The sequence below is a fragment of the Martes martes genome (genome assembly GCF_963455335.1).
Source record: "Martes martes genome assembly, chromosome: 6".
NCBI classification, from domain to species: Eukaryota; Metazoa; Chordata; class Mammalia; order Carnivora; family Mustelidae; genus Martes; species Martes martes.
In genome coordinates, this window is record NC_137893.1 from 60,082,672 (window position 1) to 60,110,369 (window position 27,698).

At 35.5% G+C, this 27,698-nt stretch overlaps 1 protein-coding gene across 1 annotated transcript in view; it reads right to left on the reverse strand.

Annotated features, from left to right (window-relative positions):
• The window catches only part of VTA1 (vesicle trafficking 1), a 71,387-nt gene extending 43,689 nt beyond the window's left edge, over positions 1 to 27,698 (reverse strand). Inside the window, exons 1-4 of the mRNA XM_080805459.1 lie at positions 27,527 to 27,698; positions 8,470 to 8,564; positions 5,613 to 5,740; positions 4,650 to 4,725 (exon numbers count right to left, since the gene is read on the reverse strand). Coding sequence (XP_080661585.1) covers positions 4,650 to 4,725; positions 5,613 to 5,740; positions 8,470 to 8,564; positions 27,527 to 27,638 — 411 coding nt within the window. The 5' untranslated portion in view covers positions 27,639 to 27,698. The remainder of the gene's footprint in view (positions 1 to 4,649; positions 4,726 to 5,612; positions 5,741 to 8,469; positions 8,565 to 27,526) is intronic.

Below are 27,698 nucleotides of genomic sequence, written 5' to 3' on the forward strand. Positions count from 1 at the left end.
CTGCTCATCCAGGCTTCCCATTTTACAGAAGAAAAAGCAAGTCCAAAGAAGTAAAATGACTTCTCGGTTTAGAGTTCAGTGGGGCTTACCTCTAACGACTACTATCTCTTTTAAAATAAATTCTCAGAGCTGATAGCAAAAAAATGTAGTATTTTAAAAATTTAGAAAACATTAATGTAAAAACCACTGGGGAGGGTATGTGCTATGGTGAGTGCTGTGAAACGTGTAAGCCTAATGATTCACAGACCTGTACCCCTGGGGCAAATAATACATTATAAGTTAATAAAAAAAAAAGAGTACAGTGTTATATTAAAAACCACCACTCCCTTGTTTATAAAGATGATAAAATTAAGAGAATTTTAAAATACATAAATAAAAATTATGAGACAGTTATAATGCCTTTCCACTCCCCATTTTCTGTTGTTAGAGATTTTAGTGTTTCTCAAAAGAGCATTCTTTTAGAAGCAAGGAAAACAACTACTTTGAGCAAAGTTTTAGCTTTGTTAAAAAGCTCTGGCATGGGGCGCCTGGGTGGCTCAGTGGGTTAAAGCCTCTGCCTTCGGCTCAGGTCATGATCCCAGGGTCCTGGGATCGAGCCCCGCATCGGGCTCTCTGCTCTGTAGAGAGCCTGCTTTCTCCTCTCTCTCTGCCTGCTTCTCTGCCTACTTGTGAGCTCTGTCTGTCAAATAAATAAATTAAATCTTTAAAAAAAAAAAAAAAAGCTCTGGTATATTCTCTAGTTAAATGCAGCGCTGTACTTACCTTATCAATGAACAAATAAGTTCTGAACTATACCTATAGGAGGATATATTAAAAAAAAAAAAAACCTGCCTACCTAAAATCCTTAAACTCATTCTTTTCCCACCTTTCTGTTTCCTGTCTGTGTGTCTGCTAGTGTTTTCCAAGTACAGGATGTAACTACAGTGGAAGTGGAAAGGAGGGAATGAGTTAAAACTGCTAAATGCTTTGAGGAGCCAGTTTATACCCATAGTTTTTAAAACAGCTCATCTTCTTAATAGTTATTTTGAAATAAATGTTGTAAGACTTTGTGCCTTGTTTTAGGCACATCAGGCTAAAATCGCAAGTAAGTAAGTATAAGCCCCAGATTTTCTTAAGAAAACAATGAGGGCTTAGGGGAAAGGCTTGATACCAATCACCATACTGCTCATCTGTACTGATGACAAGCTGCTGAAGTCATAGCTAGAGTGGATTTCTCCCTATTTCACTAAACCAGTGGAGCTTGGTTTACAATTATTTGACATTTCACACCATCATTCTGAAAAATCTAAATTTCAGTAATGACAATGAAGATGCCATTTCCAGACATGGAAAATGACGGAACAAAAAAACAACATTAAAAGTAAGAGAAAAGAATCTGTAACTATGTTGATAAACTGGTTGGCCTAGGGATTATGTCAGTGACAGATGAAGAGTCTCACCCATATTCTACTTTCCTTGTTGGCTGACTTTATGTATTTAGTCAACCTCAGTTAATGGGCAAATATCAGTTCACAAGTCATATACGGATAAGATCATTGTATGATATTGAATATGAGAAACATCAGCACTGTGTGTCAAGCAGTTTGTAAATTTTGATATGCACAACTTTCCCTGAATTTCCAAATTTTGCATGTTGTAACTTGTGTAAGTTAGTGAAAAGCACCTACATGTAACTACACAGTAATTGTGCATATATACATTTGTTGATTTAAATATGCATGACTGGGGCACCTGTGTAGCTCAGTGGGTTAAAGCCTCTGCCTTTGGCTCAGGTCATGATCCCAGGGTCCTAGGATTGAGCCCCACATCGGGCTCTCTGCTCAGCAGGGAGTCTGCTTCCTCTTTTCTCTCTCTGCCTGCCTCTCAGCCTACATGTGATCTCTATCTGTCAAATAAATAAATAAAATCTTTAAATAAATAAATAAATAAATATATATATATATGTACACACACACACACACACACACATGCATGACTTACATGACGACTTACATGATGAAGGCCCAAGGAATAACCTCAGCCCAATAAAATAACAAGAACTTCCCTTTCAGTCTGGTCTTAGAATGCCTAACTCCTTTTCTCTGAGCCATTTCAGATCCTTCCAGCTAGCTGGGTCCTTTAACCACCAACACAGATGCCATTTCCTACTTTAGTCTAGTACCAGTGCAAGGCAGAAGCGCTCAGGTAGCAGGCTGCGTGTAAGACAAGAAAAGGAGTGCCAACATTCTGGAAAATGGCCCTTTACTCTGTTGCTACATATATTCGTTAGCATGCTCAGTCTCTACAATCTCCCCTACTCCTTTTGAAGCTCTCGTTTGCCCTATTCAGAGTCCCTGCCCTAGCTACGTTCAAATAACTAAGGAAGTTGTTCTTTGTTAAGGACACCTAAATATAAACCTAGATTTTTTTCTGAAATGCAGATGGACCTCACGCTAATTATGTATGCAGGTTATGTATGTATCTTTTAAGTTTTTTTTTTTTTTTAAACAAAACCTGCATTACTCACTTAAGACTTCTAGATATTTTGTTTTTCCTGTATCTATTACTTCACCTTTTATCCGGGGTCCTCATGGTTGGCACCTGTAAGTTCAAACAACTGTCATCTTTCTTCTGGGATAGGGGAGTAGTTCCCCTAAGTAACAGCAGATGGGAGAGGCAGGGAGAGCCCTCTGGGAAGTACGGGGCAAATGGCCCTGCTAGCCTGGCGCTCTGCCGTATCATGATCTTTGCTGATCTCCTGAGTGTCTCCACTTCTTTATTTCTGTATTTGTTGTGTTCCTCTTGCATTTTCAATGTTAAGTATTTACCAGAATGTTTACTTGACCATCTTCTCTACCAAAACTATCCTCTTACGTGAGGGTGTGTCTAATCTAACTTGAACTGTCATCTCTATTTTGTAGATTCCTTGTCTTCTTATTTCCAGTCTTGTGCAGACTTACCTTTGTGCTGACAAAAATTTATAATAGGTCTGAACATATTATTTTTCCTCAAGTAAAAAACCTACCTTGTACAAAGTTCCACAATAATCATTAACTAGTTCTTTTGTCAAATGACTTGTAGTTCTTCCTCAGCCTAGTTCATTCCACAGATTCCTACCATACAAAGCACATCAGAGTACAGTTCTTCATTCAAAAAATCCACTAACTGAAGATGCCAGGCCTTTTATTGTCTGATCTGTCTTATGACTTATTTTTTAATCTGAACCCATTATTCTCCTTCACCCTACCTGGTACTTTCTAAAACCATACTGAACTCTCTAAAACTTTGAGGAGGACTAGTCCATCATCATGTTTAAACCACTTCTGTACCCTCAAGTAGCTAGTACAGTGCTGCACACAGAGGAAAAAGAATTCCAGATCAGCCCTAACACAAGATGGGAGCAGAGAGGTTGCTAAACAGAGCGGATCCACAGAGCCTTCAGAATACAAAAAAGGAATAACCACTGGGAAGCATTTTAGGTTTCATGCTCCAGGTCTCATTTTTCTCTTGTATTACTCTGTCTCAAAGCAACTCAAAAACATGACTTTTCAATGGGCAATGCCCCATACCCTAGAGGGCGTTTTGGAAATATCTGGAGGTGGTTTCTGGTTAGTGGAATAATTGGGAAATGCTATGTGGGCAAGGCTAGGGATGCCTGATGTTTTGAAATAAAAGGGACAGTCCCTCATAATAAAAAATTGCTATTCACTGGACATAACCTTGAAATGTTCTGCACATCTCTTTTGCAGTAATGCAAAAATCTAGCTTATAACCATCAATCCCAGAGCTTAACTTTGTTTTAAATATAAAGAATTTTTTGTAGTTTTGCTATATTATTTTAGGAAAACGTAAACATCTTAGAGATCATACTTTATTTTGTTCGGAATTTTACTATGAGCTGTTCATCATTTAGGAAGAAATCATGTCACAGAGAGCAATACTTTTCATAAATTTCAAATCATTAATATAACATACCTTTATCAGTTTCATTTGTAGCTTTTTTCTTTTTCTATTTCTAGATTCGTATCTCCTCTCTCAAAAAACACATTTTCCATGCCAATGGCAAAGCGTGCTACAGTGAAAACAACACTGAACTAACAGCAATAAGTTGTTTGTCACTTAGCCTCAATCTGCTCATATATAAAATGAGTATATGCTCTACTTATCTTAGAGGTTAAGAAAAACAAAATGCTAAAATGGATATGAAACATCTCAGAAGATAACAAATCTGTGTACTTTACAATGAAACAAATCATGATATTCCTGAATAAAAATGAAATAGGAAAAAAAAAACCAACCCTAAAAGCCTCTGACTCCAGTATATGTACCAAATAACAGTGTAGAAATTTAATAGCAAACAGGATTAGTAATATTTAAGCACTTAATAAAATCACATGCTAAACCCATGCTGCCCAACACTGCTGTGCATTTGCTCAACTGTAAAATTCACAGTAGATTTAAGGAACTTACTACAAAAAGTAAATCATTAAGAATTATTTCATCTTCTTACTTTACAAATGTGGCCCATAGAAAATTTAAAATTACATTTTTTTGCTTACACTACATTTCTGACAGGCCTGCTGCTCTAAGAAAGCAATGCAGTTACAACACTCATCGAGAGCAACAATACTAAGCTCAGGCTACCAAAGCAACAAAGCGTGTACACTCACTTCATCCGTGAGTTCGCCAAACACGGTTATGACATCTATTAAAAGGCTTGCAGTATAGAAGGATTTGATCATGTTCCTAAAAGAGAAGAAAAAGCTGGCTTAGTTAAATGAAAAACATTAAGCTGCAGAATTAGTCATGTAACCATAAGAAAAAAAAAAACTCCAGTGTTTACAACAGTACTCTGAAATAAATGTTTTAAATAAAATTAGATTTCAAGAACACAATGAAGCTCCTTCTGTAATCTGTTATTAGGAGAAAGTAGTAACATTCATATTACAAATAAATATACTATGGCAAGGTTTTATAGTACACTTTTTATTAAAAAATGCAATTATAGGGGTGCCTGGGTGACTCAGTTGATTGTCTGACTCCTGATTTTGGCTCAGGTCATGATCTCAGGGTTGTGAGATCTCAGGTTGTGAGAGAGCTCAGCTCTGGTCATGGAGTCTGCTTAAGATTCTCTCCCTCCCTCTCCCTTTGCCTGCCCCCTCCAACCGCCCCCCACCCCAAACACATGCACACGCTCTGGGGCAGGGAAGTGATTACAGTATTATCTGAATCTGTATCAAGCCATGTTTCTGTCCATTTAAGTATCATTACAATATAATGACAAATCATTTGAATTAGCAGGTTTTGTGACAATTTTAAAAAATCAGTATCACTGCACCAGGCTGTTGCTGGTTAAAAATAAAATCTTAGATTTTACCAAATGTTAAAGAATGGCTAACTGGGGTATAATTACTGAAAAAAATAAATCTACCCTGGCTATTTTTCTATCAGCCATTTTCTCTAAAAAAGACAGGCTTGTTTTTGTAATGCCAATCATTCTGATATTCTATAAGTAATTAAAAAAAATCTAAATCATTAATCAAGAAGTTTAAAAGTGTCTAATGGATAACTTGGTAATTCTAGTTATACAGTAACTAAACTTACAATTTTCATTTTTCTCTTGCTTTACTTACTTGTGAAATCGTCCAGCACGATCTTCATTATCCGCATACAAAAACATTTTCAAAGCATAATTCTCCAAATGAGCAGAACCAACTATTTCTTGAGTAATAGCTTCATTATCACCCAACTGTTTCTTAAGCTAAAATTAAATCAGATACAAAGCTTAAGATTTTGGATTCACAGAAATGTATGCTTAAATACAAATAATCCTAAGCACCATTTTAGACTTCTAAAATTATTTTATATTCATTTCAGTAAAAGATGTATCAATGAAATCTTGCAAAAACTGCTCTGTCTCAGCCCAAGGTTTTTTAGAATAAAACCCAATGCTAACAAAATTTTGAAGACACACTCATGATAACCTGAAAGGATAATTTAGCTCTAAAAATCAAAGTAACTAAGAATAAAAAGATAACACACCCAACTATCTATGTAAAGCATCAGACAAGTATTTCAAAATAACAGCCAATAAACTATCAGGTGTCCTAAAAATGGAATTGGGAAATTCTCTAATCATGATTTCAAATTTTAATTTGTTGCCATTTCAATTTCTATCAAATATAAAAAAATATGATTACAGAAATCATTATATCCTGAAATAGTATCGCCTAGAGCATACTGTGTAAAACAGATCTAATTCTACAGTATGAGATCACAAACTCAGAAAAGGATTACGAAAGTTTTTAAAATTTAGACAAATATATACCTCATTAACACAATTCACAACTGTAAATTTTCAGTCAGTACATCCTTTTCCTACACACATAATAATTTAAAATATTTAAACACAACAAACTAAGTTCCTACTTACTCTGACTGCTGTACTAGAATGAAATGGCTTTTTGGAATAGTAGATCTGAGTACCATACTAACTGTTTAAAAATGGCTTTTCTCAGAAACATTATGAAGTAAAAAATTAAATTTAAAAAAGGCTTCAGGATTCTTTATAAAAATCAGCAAAATAAATATTCTCATTGTTACAACAGAATAACGTAAGTTCTAGAAGAGATTTAATGTTGGAATTTAAGGATGTTTTAGCTACAGCTATACTTACCTTGAACAAAAACAGGAAAAAACCCCACATGTAATACTAGTTTACTATATCCATGTTATGAAATGTTTTAATTGTAGATTTAATTCTAGAAAAAAATTGGGAATATGTCACTTTACCTCAACTTCAACATGAAATATCTGGCAGGAAAAACATATACTCAGTTTTCCAACTGTATTCTAAACATTATAGCACAGGCAGATGGGATAGACTCACCATGGAATAGATTTAATCTACCTGTTATTTAATTTAGGTAATAATAAACTTCTGTTGAGTCCCTTTACAAATGTGATTTTATATTTTGCTTATTATAAAGAACTATTCTGAGTTCTGTCTTATCCATAAGATAGTTTAGTTATTACTATTATATTGTGAAATTAATAAAGAGATATATTCTATACAAAGTCTGTTAGCGATATGATTTTATAAATGTACTGCTATGCGTGAGACACATTCTTCCTCTCACTCCCTAACCTCATCTTCAAAAAAAGAATACTCAAATTCTTCCTGTATCTACAAAAACCACTTTAGAAGTAGAAGGACAGACAGGCTTCAAGGGCAGCTTGATTCCCATCAGTGGCACCACTAGATCCAAATGGGTGGTTAACAGTAGCAATGACAGGGACTCTGGGTCAGAAAGCCAGACACCCATACCTAACCAAGTTAGAACCCTACTGCCCAGGGCTATTTAATGTAACTAGGTTTTGATCTGAGTAACTTTCAACATTTATAAAAGCTCTGGGATGACTATTACAAATGCTCTCATTTTTAATATATCTAAAATTCTCTCTATAAAAAATAATGTGACTAGTCAAATATTTAGGTTTCTAACTCTCCTGAGTAGGTCACATAACTAATTAAGTAAATAAAAGGCTGCAGGTTTTAATATAACAGCCTCTGAAGAAATAAATTACCAGGAGTAGACCCTGACACTGTTAAAAGAAAAGCCAGGACAGCTGGGCAAGGGAGGCACAGGGTGGAGTCCTGATTAAGTTGAATTATTATAGCCATTCCTGTCTTCTTTCACTGATACCCAATCCAACTCATTCAATCTTCCCTGGATTGGTACTTCTATACGACCTGTGAAATTATATCATGGTTCAAGAAGATGATTCATCCATTAGTCACCCACCACATTTCTGCTAGCAGGGAAGAATGCCTGGACCATAAAACTATCTTCTCCTGGTACCAAGAGTGAGACAAAGAGACTATAGGCAATTGATACTATTTCCTTCGTTGTCCTTCACTAAATAAGTAGTCCATTTCATTATTGTAGGAGCAACTTAAGAATTCCCAAATCAATCATCCATGTAACTGTATGAAGTAGATTAGAAAGGGTTTGTCACTTATGAAAGAATGACTTGAAGGTCATCTACAATAACAAGATATAGTGGTATATGCAAAGACACTGAAATCTACTTTAATATGCTTACAACTCCCTTAGCAGTAAGATATAAATGAAAAAATTGAGTCAGGGCGCCTAGGTGGCTCAGTTGGTTGAGTGTCTGCTTTCGGCTCAGGTCATGATCCCGGGGTCCTGGGCTCAAGGCCCATGTCGGGCTCCCTGCTTTGCTTGGGACGAGTCTGCTTCTCCCTCTCCCTCTGCCTGCTGCTCCCCAGCTTGTGCTCTCTCTCTCTGTCAAATAAATGAATAAAATCTTTGAAAAAAAGAAAGTGTGTCTAGTTTTTCCTCAGCTGTAATGACATTACTTGATAGCTGCCAAGAGGAAGAACTAAAATGGCAAAATACACATCAATGAATGTAATAAAATGCCACTTAAAACAATCAGAAAATAAATGATCAGTGTTTAACTTACAGCTTCTAACTGATCCATCAGCTTTGATAAAAATTTACGACAGTCAGGAGTTTTACTATCAATCTTCATTCCAGTTTGCATTGCATATAAACGACCTACAAAGAAAAGAAAAATGAGATGACCTGAACAATTTCCACTAGTGAATGTTTGAAATATACATTCTTAATAATAAATAATTTAAAATCAAAGTGAATTTAGAAATAAAACTTTAAAAATAAAGTTTGGAAAAATAAACTTTAGCAATAAAACTCTGATTTATTATGGATCTTATTTACAAAAATAAAAAACACACAAATATTATCCAAAGAATGTAACAGATTCATGATAACAGCAATTTTTTTTTAATCAAGTAAAGTCTTCTCTTTTGGCACTATGTTAGAAAGAAAGAAAGGACAGAAAGAAGGAAAGGAGGAAAGGAGGGAAGGAGAAGAGAAAAAAAGACAGCACTATGGATATATCATTCTAATGAAAGCACATTCAGGTGGTTCCCAGATGTTCATTACTACGAATCTTGTTACCATACCTTCTTGTGCTTGATTCAAGAGTTCCTGAGGCAAATACCAAGAAATGGAACACCCGGGTCATATGCGTGTATCTTTTTCACCTTTGAGAGCTACTCTTAAACTGTCCTCCAAAACAGATTGCCAAAATGCAGTTATAGTTCTAACATATGCAAGCACCATTTCCTCAAACCCACAAAAGCAAACAAACAAAAGTCTGGTATTATTGAACTTAACAGTCTCAAGATTTTACGTGATATTTCATTTTCACTACTAAAAAAGTACTGCATATTTACTGGATAGCTCTATATCCACCTTCATGAGTTTGGAGCAGCTATCAAAATAAAAGAAAAAAAAAGTGCCACAAATTTCTATTGGGTTGTTTGCTTTTTAACAAACTGTCTTGTGGCAGTTCTTTACACAGTATAAAGGAGGGATATGTTTCTCCCCTCAGATGGCATCTTATGGACACCATCCCCCTTCCCTGCTTTATTTTCTTTCAGCATGTAATCATCTTCTACTTATTAATCCACCGTCTCTGCTTCAACTCAAATTTAAACTCTGTGATGATGGCAATTTCAGTCTATTTGGTTTGCTGATGTACCCTTGGCATGTAGGATAGTGCCTGGCCTTCGATAAACATTTTCTGAATAGATAAATACATGGATGAAAGAATAGCTCATTCTGCTCCACTGATTTAAATGCCACTTTTATCATTCATTACCATATATTAAGCTTCCATGGGATAAAAAGGCCCAATTCTGTATATTGTCTATCCTGCTTCATTAGTCTACTGGCCTATCACTACTTTATTTACTAGAGCTTTAAAACATAGCTTGGGTATCTGTTAGGTACTCTCAAGATTTCCAATTCAATTATGGGTACTCGATGATATCTTCTTTAAAAATGTATTAAGATACACATGATATAGTTATTTATTTTGTTTTTAATTTTAAAAGCTTTATCTGAAGAAACTACTTTTTAATACTTAGGCTTTTAGGGCTATCTCCTATTACAGAGTTTGGTGTTTAATTTGTTAGTGCATTTATTTTCACGTTATCAAATTTCAGGGTTTGATCCATCTAGTTATTAACAAGAGAAAAAAAAATGGAGTTCCAAAAGTACTGTACAGATTTCCATTGCCACACAGTATAAAAAGCAAGGTGCTTTTGTTTTCTCTGCTCACCAGCCAGCACTGGGCATCACTGTGACCCAAAACCAAATTCTAATCTAAAAAACAAACAAAAAATGCTCATTTTAAATGTCTCTTGCTTTGATAACAAATGTGACCAAATTTTCTTTTTCTTTCTTCTACTTTTAACCAGCCATATATATATTTCGTTAAGCAACATGGCTAGGTCCTTTACCCATTTGTCTCTAAGGTTTTAATCATCCCCCCCGCCGCCCCCCAACCCCACCCCATAGCTCCTAAAGCATGGCTGAATGCTTTCTCCTTTTAAACCAGTCACATTTCTTTTCTTTTTTTTTTTTTTTTTTTAGATTTTTTTAAAATTTATTTACTTGTCAGAGAGAGAGAGAGAGAGAGGGAGAGCACAAGCAGGCAGAGTGGCAGGCAGAGGCAGAGAGAGAAGCAGGCTCCTTGCTGAGGAAGGAGCCCGATGCGGAACTCGATCCCAGGATCCTGGGATCATGACCTGAGCCAAAGGCAGCGGCTTAACCGACTGAGACACCCAGGCGTCCCAAACCAGTCACATCTCTTTTGAGCTGTTTAAGATCTGTGCCTGTCTTAGCTCCTTTTCTTCTTATAACTGACTGAACTCCCTAACACCTCTTCTTTGTGAGCTGTTCAGGTTTCTTCTCCCAGTGTTTTTGTTGCATTTCTTCTTCAACAGTGAATCACATGAGCTCTTTCAAAAGCAAACATACTGGCTGCAAATATCATGCCATCTTTCAATTTCTGAATGCTGTTTTAAAACACAGAGACGTGAAATATCTATGTACTCAAAGCTATTATTCGCCCCCCCCCCCGTAAATTCCAAGCTTGGAAAAGTTCTTTTATCTTGAAGGGGCTAGATATTCAGTTACATGATTTTTCTAGTTTTTCCTATGGCTTTAATTTTTTGAATTTAAAACTCTTTAACTTGCATTTCATCTCCTCCACAAGTTACTGGCACCTATCTCAAATACACAAAAAATGATGCAACCTTTCTCTAATGTTTTTGTGGTTCCCTCTTTAATATATTTTTACTTTTTAAAAAATCATTTTTTAAAAGACTTTATTTGAGAGAAAAGAGAGAAAGAGAGCGTGTGCACATGTGGGGGTGGGGGGAGAGTAGCAGAGACAGAGGGGACAAGTGGACTATGCACTGAGCATGGAACCCGATGTCGGGCTCGATCCTATGACCCTGAGATCATGACCTGTGCTGAAATAAAGAGTCTGATACTTAACTGTCTGAGCCACCCAGTGCATATTTTTCCTTTTTATGTTTTCTGGTTATTTGATTTGCTGAGATCAGAGATCAAATGCCACCTCTAGCAGATGACAGTATCTCTAATTGATAATTCGCTTTTTCTTCCTCCAAATTTACTCTTGCTATGTCTTGCTGTATTACCAAAATTTTAGCAAGAATTTTATGTGCTCTTGCTCTTATTTTTAAGAGGAAAGCTTCTGCTTCAGAGTAGGGATCAATTCCATGCCAGGTTGCTCATATTTCCACTAACAGAGTCCCTATCCTATGCTATATTGAAACTGCGGCCTTTGGGACCCAGGGATTGGCAAGATAACTGACTAGAGTGTGGGAAAGAAAATCAGCATTTCTACTGATAATTTTTAATCATTCTTTAAAAAATTTCTGTTTTTGCATCTTTAATAATACAGGTAGTATTTTTATAATATAGTATTTGTACATTTACATAATTAGAGATTAATTTCTTTAACTCATATGGATAGGTGATCATAAGGTTAAAAACCACTACTCATTACATCCTTTCTCCTCTCATCTATAAACTGTATTTTCTTATCCCAGCCTAGCCCATACCTCTTCCACAGGGCCCCATCCTTTTACCATAATCCCTGGAATTACTACTTTATAATCAGCAAAATCCTCTGTATCTCCTCAGATTCCTTCTCCCTCTGCCTTAACTAAACCCTAGATATCACTGGAAGCAATCCTCTTACATTCTTTCTACATCGTGATTGACAAGTATGACTGGTTTTTTCTTTGCATCCCATTGCTACTTACAGTATTTTCTCAATATCTTCTAAACACATTGGTCTAAAGCTCAAGCCCCTCTCTTCTACCTGATCTTGTTAATGCTTGTAACTGACTGAGGACCTCAGGGTCCTTCCTTGTCCTTCTACCATCTTGAAAATTTGCTGTTCCCATAGATAATTAATACTTGTGGCAGAGAATACTAACTGCCCACATTCTTTCTTCCTACCTTCTTTGCTAACAAGACCCCTATGCTATTAAGTGGGGTTGTAATGTACCTAGACAAAATAGTACATTTCCCAGTATTCTTCAAAGCCAGATATGGCCATTCAACTAAGACTGGTACCATGTTATCAGAAGTTGTTGGGAGAGAATTCTAAGATCTTACTGACGGTTTCCCTCTTCTCCTTCCTGCTGCCTAAAATAGACACGGTGTGACTGAAACACTGGTAGACATCTTAGACCACAAGGCAACCTTGGAAATGGTAATCATGTGTTTGCTTGTAGATTTGAAATTGGAAAGCACCTGGGTCCCTGACGACTTCATGGAATTGACACGTTTTGGGTACTGCCAACATCATACTTTGTTTTAAATGAGGGAGTTCTTATCTGACTTAGCCATGTTGTTTTGGATTTTCAGCAATAAGAAAGCAAATCTAATCCAAATCAATACACAAAACAATGTTCTCAATTCTTGCTGACCCTAATAATTGTATGCACTCTCCCATACAAGCCACTTACTCCATGATTAAATCACAATCTCAAACTGCTCTACTTCCAAAATCAGTATATTAAGCACCAAATCTAAACACAATTTCCATTTTTTCCAACTTGAAACTACACCTATTACAACAGGTGGCCAGTTCACTGGTGTCTATTTCTTTATTGCAATCAGTCTTTTCTCCTTTAACTTATCTCTGCAACCAGCTTCGATTTTATATTTTTCTAGAACTTTACTGCCCTTACCCCTTAAGTTTTTTTTACTATGTTCCTCTGGCAAAAGGACACTCATTATTTAAACCCATCTATCCTCTTTCTCTATGCCTATATATAAGCAATAGATACCACTGGCAGATGAGCACCATTATAAATATCATAATTATCAACCTCAAATGAGCTTAATGCTTGCCTTCCCAACCTCCCAAATGACTATTTCAAACATACATCAACCTCTTTAAACAACCACCTCACCCAAAAACATGCACAGAAAATTTAATGGACATCAATTAATTATTCACTACCTATATATACTATTAGCCAACAGGATGTCATGATAATGTGAGGAAACACGGTACAGTTTCATGTTCCTAGCAGTCTTTCTCCTATCTTCCTAACAGAGTAGTGAACACTGTATGCATCCTACAGTCCATGGAGTGTAGGTTGTTGAGTGTAGTTGGTAAACCAACTTTGGAGATAAATGGCTATTCAGCACAGACAGGTTGAAAAAATGAGTCCAATTATTAGGTTCACATCGGCTTTAGTGGAAACCATCTAGGACTACAGAAATTAATCAGGCACTTTTCTTGTTACCATGAGAAAGTGATTTAAGTGACTTATTCACATGTAAAAAGTACAATTCTCGGTTTCTACTTTTAATTTTTAACTACTTCTATTGTTTACAATCAAAATGGAGACTATCTGTATCTACTTTGAAGCAAAAATCAAATTATTCCCAATTCATATCACCACAGCCATTATCATTCTCCCTCACAACACAAATAAAAACAAGGCTCAGCTCCTATCCTTTAAAAGTTACCTTAACACAGATGGCTGTTACTTGAAATACAATATAATGATAATATAGTTAATTGATTTCCCCCACATACATTTTCTTAGTTGGTTTACACGCATATTTAGGTCTTTGCAATTACTAGGACATTATTATATAACACCTTTAATTGAAGAACTGGGAAGAATCACCTCAGAATTAGAAGTATTTAGGATGAAAATGGTCTGGCTTTAACATTTTTTAATATCTCATGTGGTTTACTTGTTAAAGACAGAAAATTTTCTGATACACTTTTAATATTAATAAAAGCAAAAAGGCCTTAAATCTACTTGTAAAAATTAATAAGTACACCAGAAGATCTTTCTGCCATAAAGGATGGAAAAAAAGAATCACTTTCATATAGAGCTCAAGACAAGTAATTCACTGTAGCAGCAGGAGGATGATGAAAAATTAATGTCTAACATGGAAAATTATGTCCTAAAACAGAATAAATATGTAGCTAAAATCTTCTATAAGAAAATATATTTGATTTATTTCATCAAGGAAATGTGTTTATTTTTATGAATAAATATTATTTGAAGATGAGTAATGAGGCACATTTGCAAAAGGATTAAATACTTTCCAACCTAACTTTAATTTAATGTGAGGCATTCAGGAGATAAATATTTACTAATCCTGAAGGTATGTATAATTTGAAGTTCCATAAAATCTAAACATTAACATTCTAACACATCCTTGCTTATACATAAGAAATATAAAACTATGAAATGCAAGCTATAAACACGCAAAAAAGATATATAGAAGCAATTATGAAGAGAGATGCTTTGATAGGTTAAATAAACATGGCAAATAGGAATCATTATGATTTCAACTTATGTTTAAAAGACTTTATTCCAACAAATAGAACTGAAAATACTACTCTATTCATAAGCATACTGCAAATACTTACTATATGGTTAGTATTAGCTTTTGTGAAGGGACTTCTGAATCAAAGATAAAAAGTAAACTGTGAATGAGTATCTACTAATAAAGGATATTTACATTGCTCATTCCTTCATTAAACAACTATTTTTGGAGCTCCTGACATAATATAGTAGGTTTAAGAAAAAGTGAGCTATTCCTGAGTTCTTACTAAAAGATTATGCTGGTACAGAGCAAAAGCTAAGTGACTACTTGATTACTAAAATGAGACCAGATTCTAATTCTGGCCATGATGGAATAACTAGGCTTGACATTCCACCACAAACAACAAAAAACTAGACAAAATGTATGAACCACTTTTTCACAAATAGAAATAGATGGGAAGACTATGACACCAGGAGAAAGGAAACAAATGAGATGACTACACCAATGATCAGTCCAGCATTTTTCCTGGAGGCATATTCTAAACTAAGGAGTGGGGGGTGGGGAGGCTCAAGGAGAATACAGTTCAGTAGAGCTGAGAAAACAGACTAAAGCTTAGAATGACTGCAGGAGCTGTAAGTGGAGGGCAGAGTTCTGAAGAAGAGAAGCCATGCAGAAGAGACATCCCAGAAATCTGTACAGGGATAAACCAGAGGCTAAACTGAATACTACGAGATGCACACGTAGATCAGAACTCCAGGAAGTCAGACAGAGTGAGTGGAAGCTGTGAGCTGGACCGTCCCCAGAGCTGGGACGCATTCAAGTTGCAACCAGGGTGAAGAGTTCTAAATGCCTACCCAAGATATTCAGTAGAGACCCCAAATGGTAGGGTATGCTTTTGTAGTAGGAGATTATCCTGTCCTTAAAGCTACTTTAGACTTGCCCCCCAAAACAAAGACACGAACATATCACACTCAACTGCAACTAACTTAATTGTTGGCCAGGTCAAATCTGTTCAAAGGCCATAATATCCAGACATTCAAGAACTTAAACTTCACTATGTGCAACCAATCAAAAATTACTATAGATGGCAAATAAGCAGGAGAATGTGAACAGCCCAATTAAGACTGAACAATGACAAAATGACAGAAACGGCAGTGACATTAAATCACTTGGAAATCATGAGCAAGTATTTAATGGAAACCATGAATAAAATGAGAAGAGAAACAAAACATGCACAAAGGAACACAAATGGGGCGCCTGGGTGGCTCAGTGGGTTAAAGCCTCTGCCTCTGGCTCAGGTCATGATCCCAGAGTCCTGGCTGGCATTGGGCTCTCTGCTCAGCAGGGAGCCTGCTTCCCTTCTTCTCTCTGCCTGCCTCTCTTCCTACTTGTGATCTCCATCTGTCAAATAAATAAATCTTAAAAAACAACAACAACAACAAAACAAAAACGAACACAAATGGAATGTCTGGATATGAAAAATTTCTGAAATGAAAAATTGACTGGACAGGACACCACAAAAGACTGATTTCAGAATGTAGCAACAGAAACTACTCAAAGCAGGAAAAAAAAGGATTGAAAAGAAACAGAAGATCAGAGTCTCAGTGAGTTACGAAAAAATATCAAAAAAACAGAAAGAAAAGAAAAAAATGCTGAAGAAAAATATGAAACAGAAAAATTAAAATTCCTTACCCAGCAAAACTATCTTTCAAAAATAAGTATGAAATAAAGCTTGTTTCAAACAATAGAAATTGAAAGAATTCACTTGATTCAAGTGAATCAAGAATTCACTTGTAAAGCTCTTCAACAAGACAGAAAAATGATACCAGATTATGTGGGAAAATATTTCAAATTTTGTTTCATTTTATAAATTTCTTTTAAAAAATGACAACTAAAGAAATTAAAACGTAGATTAGAGCTTATGGGCTTATGACATACTGATAAGTAAAATGTATGACAACAATAGCCAAAGGACAGGAGAGGAAAAAGAAAATAAAATTTTTACGTTTAAAGTGAGGTATTATGTTATATGATGATAGGCTATGATAAGTTAACATGAATGCTAAAGCAACCACTAAAAAAATAAAACAAAAAGGAATATCTAATAAGCCCACAGTGGAGGCACAACAGAATCTGAACTACTTCCAAAGAGAAGCAGTAACTAAGGTTCAAAAACATCTAACAACCCAAAACCCTGGACAAGCCACAGAACAATAAATGACAGATTGAATGAAAGCACGAACTTAAGCAACGAAACCTCTTATATAGCAACATGCTGCTAGAAAGTCAGTTTTCACTTTGAACATCAAACATAATTGTCATAAAAAATGAACCTTACCAAAGATGCTTTAAATCTGCAAGGATGCCACAGAAAGATAATGATAGTGAAGGCCGAATTACTTGACACCACTGATCCTGTCCCTTTAACCTTAGGGACAGGCTGAGAGTCTAAAAACTGATTTACTTTACTCAAAAATAGGATTAACTATTAAAATGACCATTTTTTACAAAACAGAACTCATGTTCCCAGCATGTCTGCAAAAACAAATATAAGGTAAATAAATGGATTGTTAATGGATAAATCAGGTATCTAATCTTCTGTGTTTTCATTATTAACCTGTCACTGCTATAGCAAAGTATCCTGAGTCAGCCTATAATAAAAAGTAAGTACTGAGACAACAGAACTACGGATTTCAATTAATCACAGATTCAGAAAACAGTAAAAAGGTGGAAAATTGCTTATCTTTTATTGGTTTAGTTAAGTTTGTCTCCTTTGCTTTAAAAGATCCAATTTCTGTGTGATTAACTACAGAAAAAATATAGGCAACTAATTAGTAATCCTAAAATCTATCTAACTTAACACATCCATTTAAAAAATCCAGTATTATTTAGCCTTTAAACTAAATTAAAATTTTACACTGTAGGTCCTGTAATATCTCAGAATTGAAATGGCCATACCTATTTACAACTTCCTGGATGACTGTATTTAATTTTCCAGTGATTATATAAACAAATGACCCTCAAAGAGCACTTACACAACTTCATTCATAGTCTGTTAATTATACACTGTCACCCCCTAGAGGAAACTCTGAAAAATCACACCTGAAACTATGTTTAACTAAACATTTGGTTAAACCAAATCTCAATGGAAGGAATCTTTATGGGTTTAGCTTTATCTACAACACCAAACCTAACAGAATCAAAATATGTATCATACTGTGCCCATATTTAGCAGAGGTTAAAAAATTTTCTGGCTTCATTAAAGGAAAAAAAAAAAAAGAGAGACACACATGTTGATCAGTTATGTTAATAACTCGAGCCTATCCTCCTTTTCTACTCTTCATTTATTAGAAATCTCCTAGATTACTGCACTGCCTTTCTGCCCCCCTTTCATTCTTCGTCAGTTTGACTCAGTCCTTTACCCTCACTCACTCCATTAATTGGTTTTCTAATTAGTACTTACTGTCAACAATTTCCATATAACTATTTCTCATCTAGCATCTGCCGTTCGGTTCCTGGGTCCATTACTTACTAAAACAGAAGAACCAGGATGATGGCGGGATTCAAATCAGATATCCTGAAAGAAAGCACTGTTACAAATGCCGAGAGCTACGTGAATTTTAGTTGTCTGGTTTCTTTATTCAGTGACAACTGTGTGGCTACAGTTCCCTCTAGGGACCACTGCTGCCTTAAAATCCAGGTAATTTAACAAACATTTTTTTGAGCACCTTTTCTTTACTATGTAACTATCTCCAGTGGCCCAGCACTATAAGGCACAGTAAATAAATAAAAAGCCCCCAGAAGGGTGCAAGTCTGAAGTTTAAACTCTGGAAAAGATAGTAGATAAATGAAAAGCAATTAAGGTAGCCTTACAAGACACAATGAGGACACAAAAAGGAAGCACTTTTCCAAGTTTAGGAGAAGGCCTCCCTGAAAAGGTAACATTTAAGCTGGTACCTAAGGATAAAGTGGAGTGGGGGTGGTGGGGAAGGAAACAGTTGTCAAGGCATAGGGAATACAATGTTGGAAGGCTTAAAGACAAGAGAAAATGAGCAAGGTTCCAGAAACAGTAAAATTCAGCTTGATTAAAACTGCTCTAGATGATTCAAGGTTCAAATCACTAAGGGCACTTATATATGGACCAACAATAGGTGGCTTTTAAAAATGAATCTGTCCTTAATAAAGCTTTTGTTTTTGCATTTTTTTATGGTATGGAACATGTTCACTTAGAGAACAGAAAATAAACAAAAAAGACAATCAAAAGAAAACACTATCCATGAACCCAAAAGCCACAATCTTTTTCTCCAAGTCTATACATATTAAAAAGTTCAATTCATATTATACATATAATTTTATATCCTGCATTTTCAAATAAACTTCTTCCCATGTTACAAAAGATGACTTGTGATTCTTAACTGATTACATTACTTTCCACCCAATAGATCTGCCGTAACTTAATTAACCATTTCCACAATGACATATATTTTGGTTGTTTTGCATTTTTCACAAATGCATAAATAACCATCCAGAGGACTCCACATAAAACTCTCAGTATATTTGTGATTACTTCCTAAGCAAAAACTTTTCAAAACTAGAATTACTGAATTATATATTTTTACAATTCCATTTTGCCAAAATACTTTCCAAAACTTTGTACCAAGTCACACAGCCTTGTCAATGGAGATTTCACCACATATTCATCTACACTGAGTTACAATTTTACAACCAAAAAAAGCAAGCCATTTTAATTTACATTACTAATTAAGCTCAATGTTAATAATTAGCATTCCTTCCTTTAGTAGTTAAACATACATGCTCTTTGTCCCTTTATCTACAAGGATCTTATTTCTTATAAAACAGTTTTGTATGAGTGTTTTATATACCAGGGATTCCAGTCTCATCTACTGGAAATATTTTTCCTTGCAATGTTTTTTTAAATTAATACTGTTTGTGCCATACAGAATTTCTAAATGTTTCCAGACAACTCTATTATTCTTTCACTTTTTTTTTTTTAAATGAAGCACTTAAAGCAGATCTTCCTAGCAGCTAAAGGGATTATCTGTTTGAAGTAGAAACTAGGAAGCTCTGTCAGTAATTAGGGATAAGATGAGGCAATGATATTCCAAAGAAACTGAGTAGACAAGTAAAATTTTAAAGATTTAATGACTGAGACATATGAGGGAATTGAGAAAGGTTAAATTTGTAATCTGGGGCACTTGGGTGGCTCAGATGGTTAGGTAACCAACTCTTGATTTTGGCTCAGGTCCTAATCTCAGGGTTGTGGGGAGTCTGCTGCTCTCTCTCTTTCTCCCCTGCCCCTCCCCCAGCTCGTGCTCTCTTAAAAAATTTGTAATTTCTAGCTAATAAATTTTCACATCTGATAGAAATGGAAGATAGTCCAGAAAATGTTATTTAATATATCAATACTAGGCCAAAAATATTTCAAATTGAAGAAACTGATCAATATAAAAAATAATTCCCCCCCCAAAGCAGAAAGTTCTGCTTCATCAATTACTTTTCTTTAACCTAAAAAAAGAGATAAATCTGAGTTTTAATCCACATCAGATATGAGAACCTTCATAACAATATTAAGGAAGCTAGCATGATACGGCTACTGAAAATCTGACAATGGTAACACATTAAAAAAAAAAGGCTGAATCAGTATTACTTAAGAACTCTTCTTGCAGGAGAAAAAAAGAAAAAATAGACTACGACATTAAGAAAAATACATGATATACAGAATTTACACCAACAGCATGACATAAGAAAAGAAAAACTGATAAACAGGGTACTACCAAAATTAAAACTGTCTGTGACACCCTGTTATGAATACAAAAGAGAAGCTACAGACTGGGAGAAAACATTTGCAAAACAAGGACTAGTAACTACAATATATTAAAAACTCTCAAAACCAAGTAAACACAAAAAGGGGAGGGGCAAAAACAGACAATATGCTGAAGGTGATATACATATAGTAATAAACACAAGAAGAGATGTTAATTTCAGTAGCCATCAGGTAAATAAAATTAAAGCCATGATATCAATGTAACTATCAGAAGGACTAAAATAAAAAGTAGTGACACACCAAATGCCAGGAGGGGGTGGCGTAGGGTTGAGGGATGGGTGTGGCTACAAGAAGATGGGTGTGGCTACAAAAAAGTAACAAGTGATTCTTGGGGAACTGTTCTCTATCTTGACTATGGTGATATAGGGACCTATACCTGATAAACTGTTTAGAACTAAATAACACACACACAGGAACAAACATAAAACTGGGGAAGTATGAATAAGACTGGTGGATTTTATCAACGTCAATATTCTGGTCATAATATTTCAGTAAAGTTTTGCAAGTTACTACTACTAGAAGACACAGGGTAAAGCACATGATCTTTCCATATATTTCTGACAAACTCATGTGGCTTTACAATTACCTCAAATTAATAAGTTTAATTAAAAAAAACACTAACAGGATTCTTTCTAGGAATGGAGGACATTTACTATTGTTTTATTACATACTAAAATAGTAAGTTCAAAGAAGTAGCATAAGCATACTAGCACTTGCACAAATAGTGAGAAAAAAATAATTTGATACACATTTTAACATACATTCCTGATTTAAAAAGAAAACAAAAGACCAAACAAAGAAATATAGAAATATTAAGGTCACAGTTAAAAAATGATGGAACACTAGAGTATTCACACAAAGGCCAGAGATAAATCATTTTTGGAAATCATATAATTGAAATGGAGGAGGCACAATGGGTACATCCTGAGAACATACCTATATGACTTAATCTAAAACTCATTATAAACACAGTAAGGTAAGTTATAAAATACAGAGCACTGGGATTCTTTCCATTGCATTTCCTCACTGTAATTAGAACATTTTAAAAAGCCATAAATTACTATAGTTACTATATAGTTCATCTATTCAATTAACAGACAAAATTTACACACATCCACTGTGTCTTAGATATTAAGAGTTAGAAATTCAAAGATCATCGGGGCGCCTGGGTGGCTCAGTGGGTTAAAGCCTCTGCCTTCAGCTCAGGTCATGATCCCAGGGTCCTGGGATCGAGCCCCACATCGGGCTTTCTGCTCAGCAGGGAGCCTGCTTCCCTCTCTCTCTCTCTGCCTGCCTCTCTGCCTACTTGTGATCTCTGTCAAATAAATAAAATCTTAAAAAAAAAAAAAAAGAAATTCAAAGATCATCAACATAAGACATACTTCTTACTCTCACAGAGCTTACACTCAAGTGAAATATTAGTAACATTTAGAGAGATGGCATGTATTAAATATTTATGAATGTCAATTATGTGCCAGGTGGTGAGAGAAAACAAGATATTAATCCCTCCCTGTCCTCCAGGAGAATCCAGAAGATTAAAAGGTAAATCAGTGTTTATAACACAATTTAATTAAGATGAGAGGCACACTGGAACAACTTCCAGACAAACCATCCCTATGAAGTAACGAAAAGCAGCTTACAAAAAGTGTAATTTGTACTGAATCAGTAAGAGTAAGCTAACCAGGTTAAGAAGAAGTCAAGGGATCCCAGGCAAAGAGCAGCAGCATACATAGAGCCTTAGAAGTAAAAGACAGTATGGAGCTTTACCAGTCAGCAAGTACTTTAGCAAAATAATCTTGACTTTTTTTTCCTCACCAAAAATTCTTTGCTGTAGGAATTCAGAACTCTGCACTAAGATTATAAAAATGTATCTCTTTACACATTTTTAAGTTGCTACTTACCACTTTTCATCAGTTTAAGTATAAAAGATGTAATTTCTGTACATTAAATACATATATCTAAAATTTCTACCATTCTCTCAACTGTATAACAATTTGATATAATTCTAAAACACACAAAGCTCTTCCTTTAAGCATCAAAAATGATACATTTTGTCTTTAACCTGTACTTCCATTTACATATCCTAATGAATTTTATTACAAAAGAATATATTTGTATGCTCAAAATCCTAACTTGATTATACTTCTCTACAACAACAAAAAAAAACCTATAAAAATTGAAGTTTAAATTTATCAAAATTTCCTGTGAGATAAGATACTAAGTGTTAAAATTTTTCCTCTGGATTTCCTCTAAGCATTAAAATTACATAATTATTGTAATGCATAATTGATCAAAACATATCAATGTTAGACATTTCAATAATCATTAAAAAGGTAAAATTTATTGGAAACGCATCTTACAATGAGCTAAACTGTGTATCCAGGAATCAATATGATTTACTATCATACAGAACCAGAGTAGAGCACTGGTTCTGTTTCCACATTCATTTTTACAAATTTAAGATGAGAGAAAATTCATTCACATAAAACAGCAGATGAGAATGGAAGTTTTATCAGATCAAAATCACTGAATTCTTTTAATTCCTTCTGGGTTATAGGCTAAAAAGCATATAATTACCTATCATCAAATATTATTTTTAATCATCTCTTACCTGACATTTCACATAGGTCAGCCTCAAAATTTGGTTTAAAACTAGAAAAGGACTTGTCACCCTCATTAGAGTTACTCATTTTCTCAATTTTGTGAAGCGATACAAAAAAAACTTACAGATTCATCATTTTCTTTCATGACATTGAGACAGGATTATTCTAAGACACTGACAGGATTAGGAAAACTGAAATACTGTTCATTTCAACATCCTCTGGCAAAGAAAACAAAACAAAAAAACTCGGAACCAATTTAAACGTCTTTCTCTTATCACTTGTTTTAAATGTATTTCTGAAAAAACAAAATACCTCAGAGCTGATGATTACACTCATTTAATTTGAGAATGTCTACCACAGAATATTAATGGCAAAACCTGCTGTTAATGGCAAACCAGCCAGCCAGTGGAGGCTTACTTTCTCAGAAAAATACCACATAATTTTCCAATTTGAATAAATATGTTAAGCCATGTCTGCCTTCACCTCATTTCATCTGAATTCTAATTCCAAAATTTCAGTAAGCCACAAATCCTTAAGTCACTTGGATGAAACAAGGCAACACCCACTTTAGCATTTCTCTTTGGTTTGGCTCTTAGATCAGGAATGATATTCTTTAAAATAATGAATACAAAATGTAAAGGTTAGGTCATTTCATGGTAACTCTTACATTTAGGGAATTCAGAAGAATGCAACACAGCCTGGTTTTAACATGAGGTTCTACCCTTAACAGATATATTTCTAAGTGTAAGAGACTTTGGAAAAAGACTTTTCCAGTGTGGTCCTTCCATGTCCTCCTCCCCACAGTTAAACGTTCTCATACTCTCTTGTACATGACTCTGGTCCCAAACTGTTCCTCTCTACCCCTCTGGATAAAATCCCAAATGATCAAACAATGGCTACTAATATCTAAGGACAATTCCTTCTCTTCCCCCTTATAAAATGTTCTGTCCTCATTCCCCAAATTAGAATGTTGCTTTGACATCCTTTCTCATGCCCTGCATTTTCAAATAAAGGCTTATTCTTGGCTCCAATTTTCTTCCATATAAAGCAGGAAAGGAAAGGATGCTCTCCTTAATACCTTAATTAACAGAGACTTCACTACACCAGTAATCTGAATTGTCCCTTTTTTCTGGACATCCTGGAAGGTTTTCCGCATTCCTTCCCAGGGCAATACGCCATAAAAAACACTCATGATACATGACAGCATGCTTTTCTTCTTTAAAGTAGAAGAGCATTTGTAAACAGGATGTGGGAAAAGAGAAGTAACATACTACTTTGCTACCCTGATCAAAGGAGCTTTGTCAGAGAAGAAACAGAAGTTGAGAATTGGGAAGGTGATTCCTGTAGAACTCCTTCATAGTGAGGTTTGAAGAACACTGGTCAGTACGTGTAGAGCACAAATCACAAGTTACCATGAGCAGTCTTCTGTTATACAACAGAAATCAGACCCACAAATATGGCAGTTACAGGAATTATGAGAGAGCAAATTTAAACAAACTTTTTTTAAAAAACATTTAAAGAAATAAGAGTTTAAGAAATATAGTAACAAAAGACTATCAGAAATGGCTATGCTAATTTAAAAACAACAACAAAAAAAGAGAACATCCAGAAATAAAAAAGGGAAACAGAAAGTCAATAAATGGGTGATACAGTAGGATATGTGGAGGTGAACACAGACCTGAAGAAATTATACAGAATGTAGCACAGAGAGACAAAGGGATGCAAACTATGAAAACACTGAGACAAATAAAGGAGAAAAGTCCAACACGTCTAATCAAAATTTCAGTAGAGAATAAACAGATAATAGTAGAGAATTCTCCAGAATTTATAAAAGACACCCATCTGTAAATCCAGGAAGCCAAAGTCAATCCTAAAGAAGGCAGATGAAAAGAAATCAAGTCCTAGAAAATCAGAACATAAATTATAAGAGTGATAAATTGGCTATACTTTAAAATTAAGAACTTTTGAACACCAAAGGACTTCATGAATAGAGTGAAAAATCAAACTATGAACTTGGAGAAGACATTTGCCATGCATGTAACAAAGGAGTATTATCTACATTTAAGAAAAGACAAGCACTGAAATAAAAAAAATGGACAAAAGCAATAAATAGGTATTTCAAAGGGGAATCACAAATGGTAATTAACATATGAAAAGATGCTCAACCTCATTAAGACTCAGTGAATTGCAAATTTAGCTTCAATTTCATGCTTACCAGATTGGCGAAAATTAAAAAGTCTAATAACTTCAAATATGGTGGGTACCTTAGTGTTCATTTTATTATTCCTAAGCTGTATAAACACATTGTATGTGTTCTTTAATATGCATATGTTTTATAACAAAAAATATTTTGTAAGTACCACTGGATTTAGCAATGAACATGTTTGTCTATGGCCCTGCCGAGAAAAGGGGATGAAAAGCAGGCTGCAATGAGCTGAAAAGGCTCTATGTGATAGGAAGGTAAAGACAACACAAACGACTATTTCAAGCTTAACTTTGAGGTTAGGCAGACAGAACTATAACTTTAGGACAATGTCACAGTGAGAGCTTTTTTAAAATTTAATTTTTTAAATAAGGAAAACTGGGGCAAATTTAGAAAGAAATAGCAGAAGGAAGAGGACAATGACACAGAAAATAAAAGCCCCTGGCTATTCACAAAGGTATATAATACGGAGCTTATGAATAGCAGTTAGTTTTAGACAGGAATAAGGGTTCCAACTTCACTGTTATAAAAAAGTACCTTTTTGACCTTATCATATCACGTTTCTCATCCCTCTAACCATTCCAGTTACAATGGGCTCCTTGATCCTCCTTCAAGCATGCCCCTGCCTCATGACTTCTGCATACGTGATTCCCTCTATTGAGAATACTCTTTTCCAATGATGCAAAGCCTGCCTTTCTCTCCTTTCAAGTCTTTGCTCAGATATGAACTCAGTGAAGTATTCCATGAGTACCTTGAAAGTGAAATCCCCTCCTCACCCCCTTCTACCCTATTCCTAGTACTCCTCATTCTTTTTTTTTTTTTTTTTATTTATTTTTTTTATTTTTTTTTGTACTCCTCATTCTTTTTCCCTGCTTTATTTTTCTTCAAAACCTTCTAATATTCCATATAATATACTCATTTTATTGTTTAATCCCCTCTTCCCCACTCATCTACAAGCTCCATGAACTATAGCCACAGTGCCTGGTAATGCTTGATACACGGGAAGAAACTCAATAAATACAAGGTGAATAAATGATTAATAGTCCCTACTCGAGGAACTGGAAGAACACATATAATGAAAACAATACTGTATGACTTGAACAAAATGAAGCAGAGCCTGGAGAGTAATCAACGTACTGCCTACAGAGGAGATTACATTGGAGTTAGATCTTGAATCATGAGTTTGAGAAGGGGGGGGGGGGGGAGACAGACATTCCAAGGAACTAAGAACATGGAGGTTTAAAAGGGCCTTGTACACCTGGGAAATGAAAATGGGGTACTAGAGTATGACGGGGAAGACAGTAGACCAGATTTTAGCGAACCTTACAATGTTCACAGCAGAGGACACATTATACCGAGTTTTTCAACGCTAAAAACCCTTTATAGAAGATTATAGTTGCTTGGTCACTCTTTTTATTTGCAGTCAAGTTTAAAGTTTACATAGAACTACTGCAAAGAAAGAAGTTTTAACAACCTAATCTGTTCTCCAACTGCAGACTGTCTCACAATCAACCACAGTATTCCTACTAATTGTCTCAAACCCAAGTATTCAAAGAAGTCAAGGCAAAAAATTCTCATTGGTGGGAAAATGGTCAAATTCAAGGGCTACTTCAATTCAAAGACTACTAGTCTCCATTTCACCATTTACGAGTTTTTTAATGGGCTTGCCTGTTGTCATACTTAACCTGCACTTATTACTATGTTTTCAATTAGTCTACCTTCCTTCTGTCCACATCATTACTGTCCTTGGAACAGCTTCGTTTTAGCTCCAACACAATTACTTAACCATCCAGGTTATTTTCGATACAGGAGACACTCGAGTACACACACAAAACCTTAAGACAGTGTGTGAGTTCAAGTGCCCAGGTAGCCAGTTTCGGAATACTTAAGCACAAGACTAAAGAGGTGGCAAACACCAACTTTTAAGTTTTGCCTCTCTGGGGCCTGCGGCAGGGGAGCGGCTTGGGGGGGGGGAGGGGGCGGAGCACGTGAGATTGGGGAAACCGTGAAAAGGGCGGGGCTCCACTGCGTTCCCAGGGAAGGCCAGAGGTCAAAGCTCAGGTCTAAAGCTGAAGGGGCGGGGCCTGCCTTAAAAACCAAGGGGTGGTGTGTGGGTTCTGGAGGATAAGGAGGGACACGGCGACTCGGAAAGACTCACAGTAATAAGCCACCACAGGGTCCCGCTTGTCATGTTCCTGAGCCGTCCTCAGATGATGCTGTATGCTCTTAAACTGGGGGGGGAGTGGGGGCAGCGGAGCAAGCGCGGCCATCTCTATTCCAGGAATCACCACTTCCTACTCGCGCGCCACCGACACTTCCGCTTCCGTCTA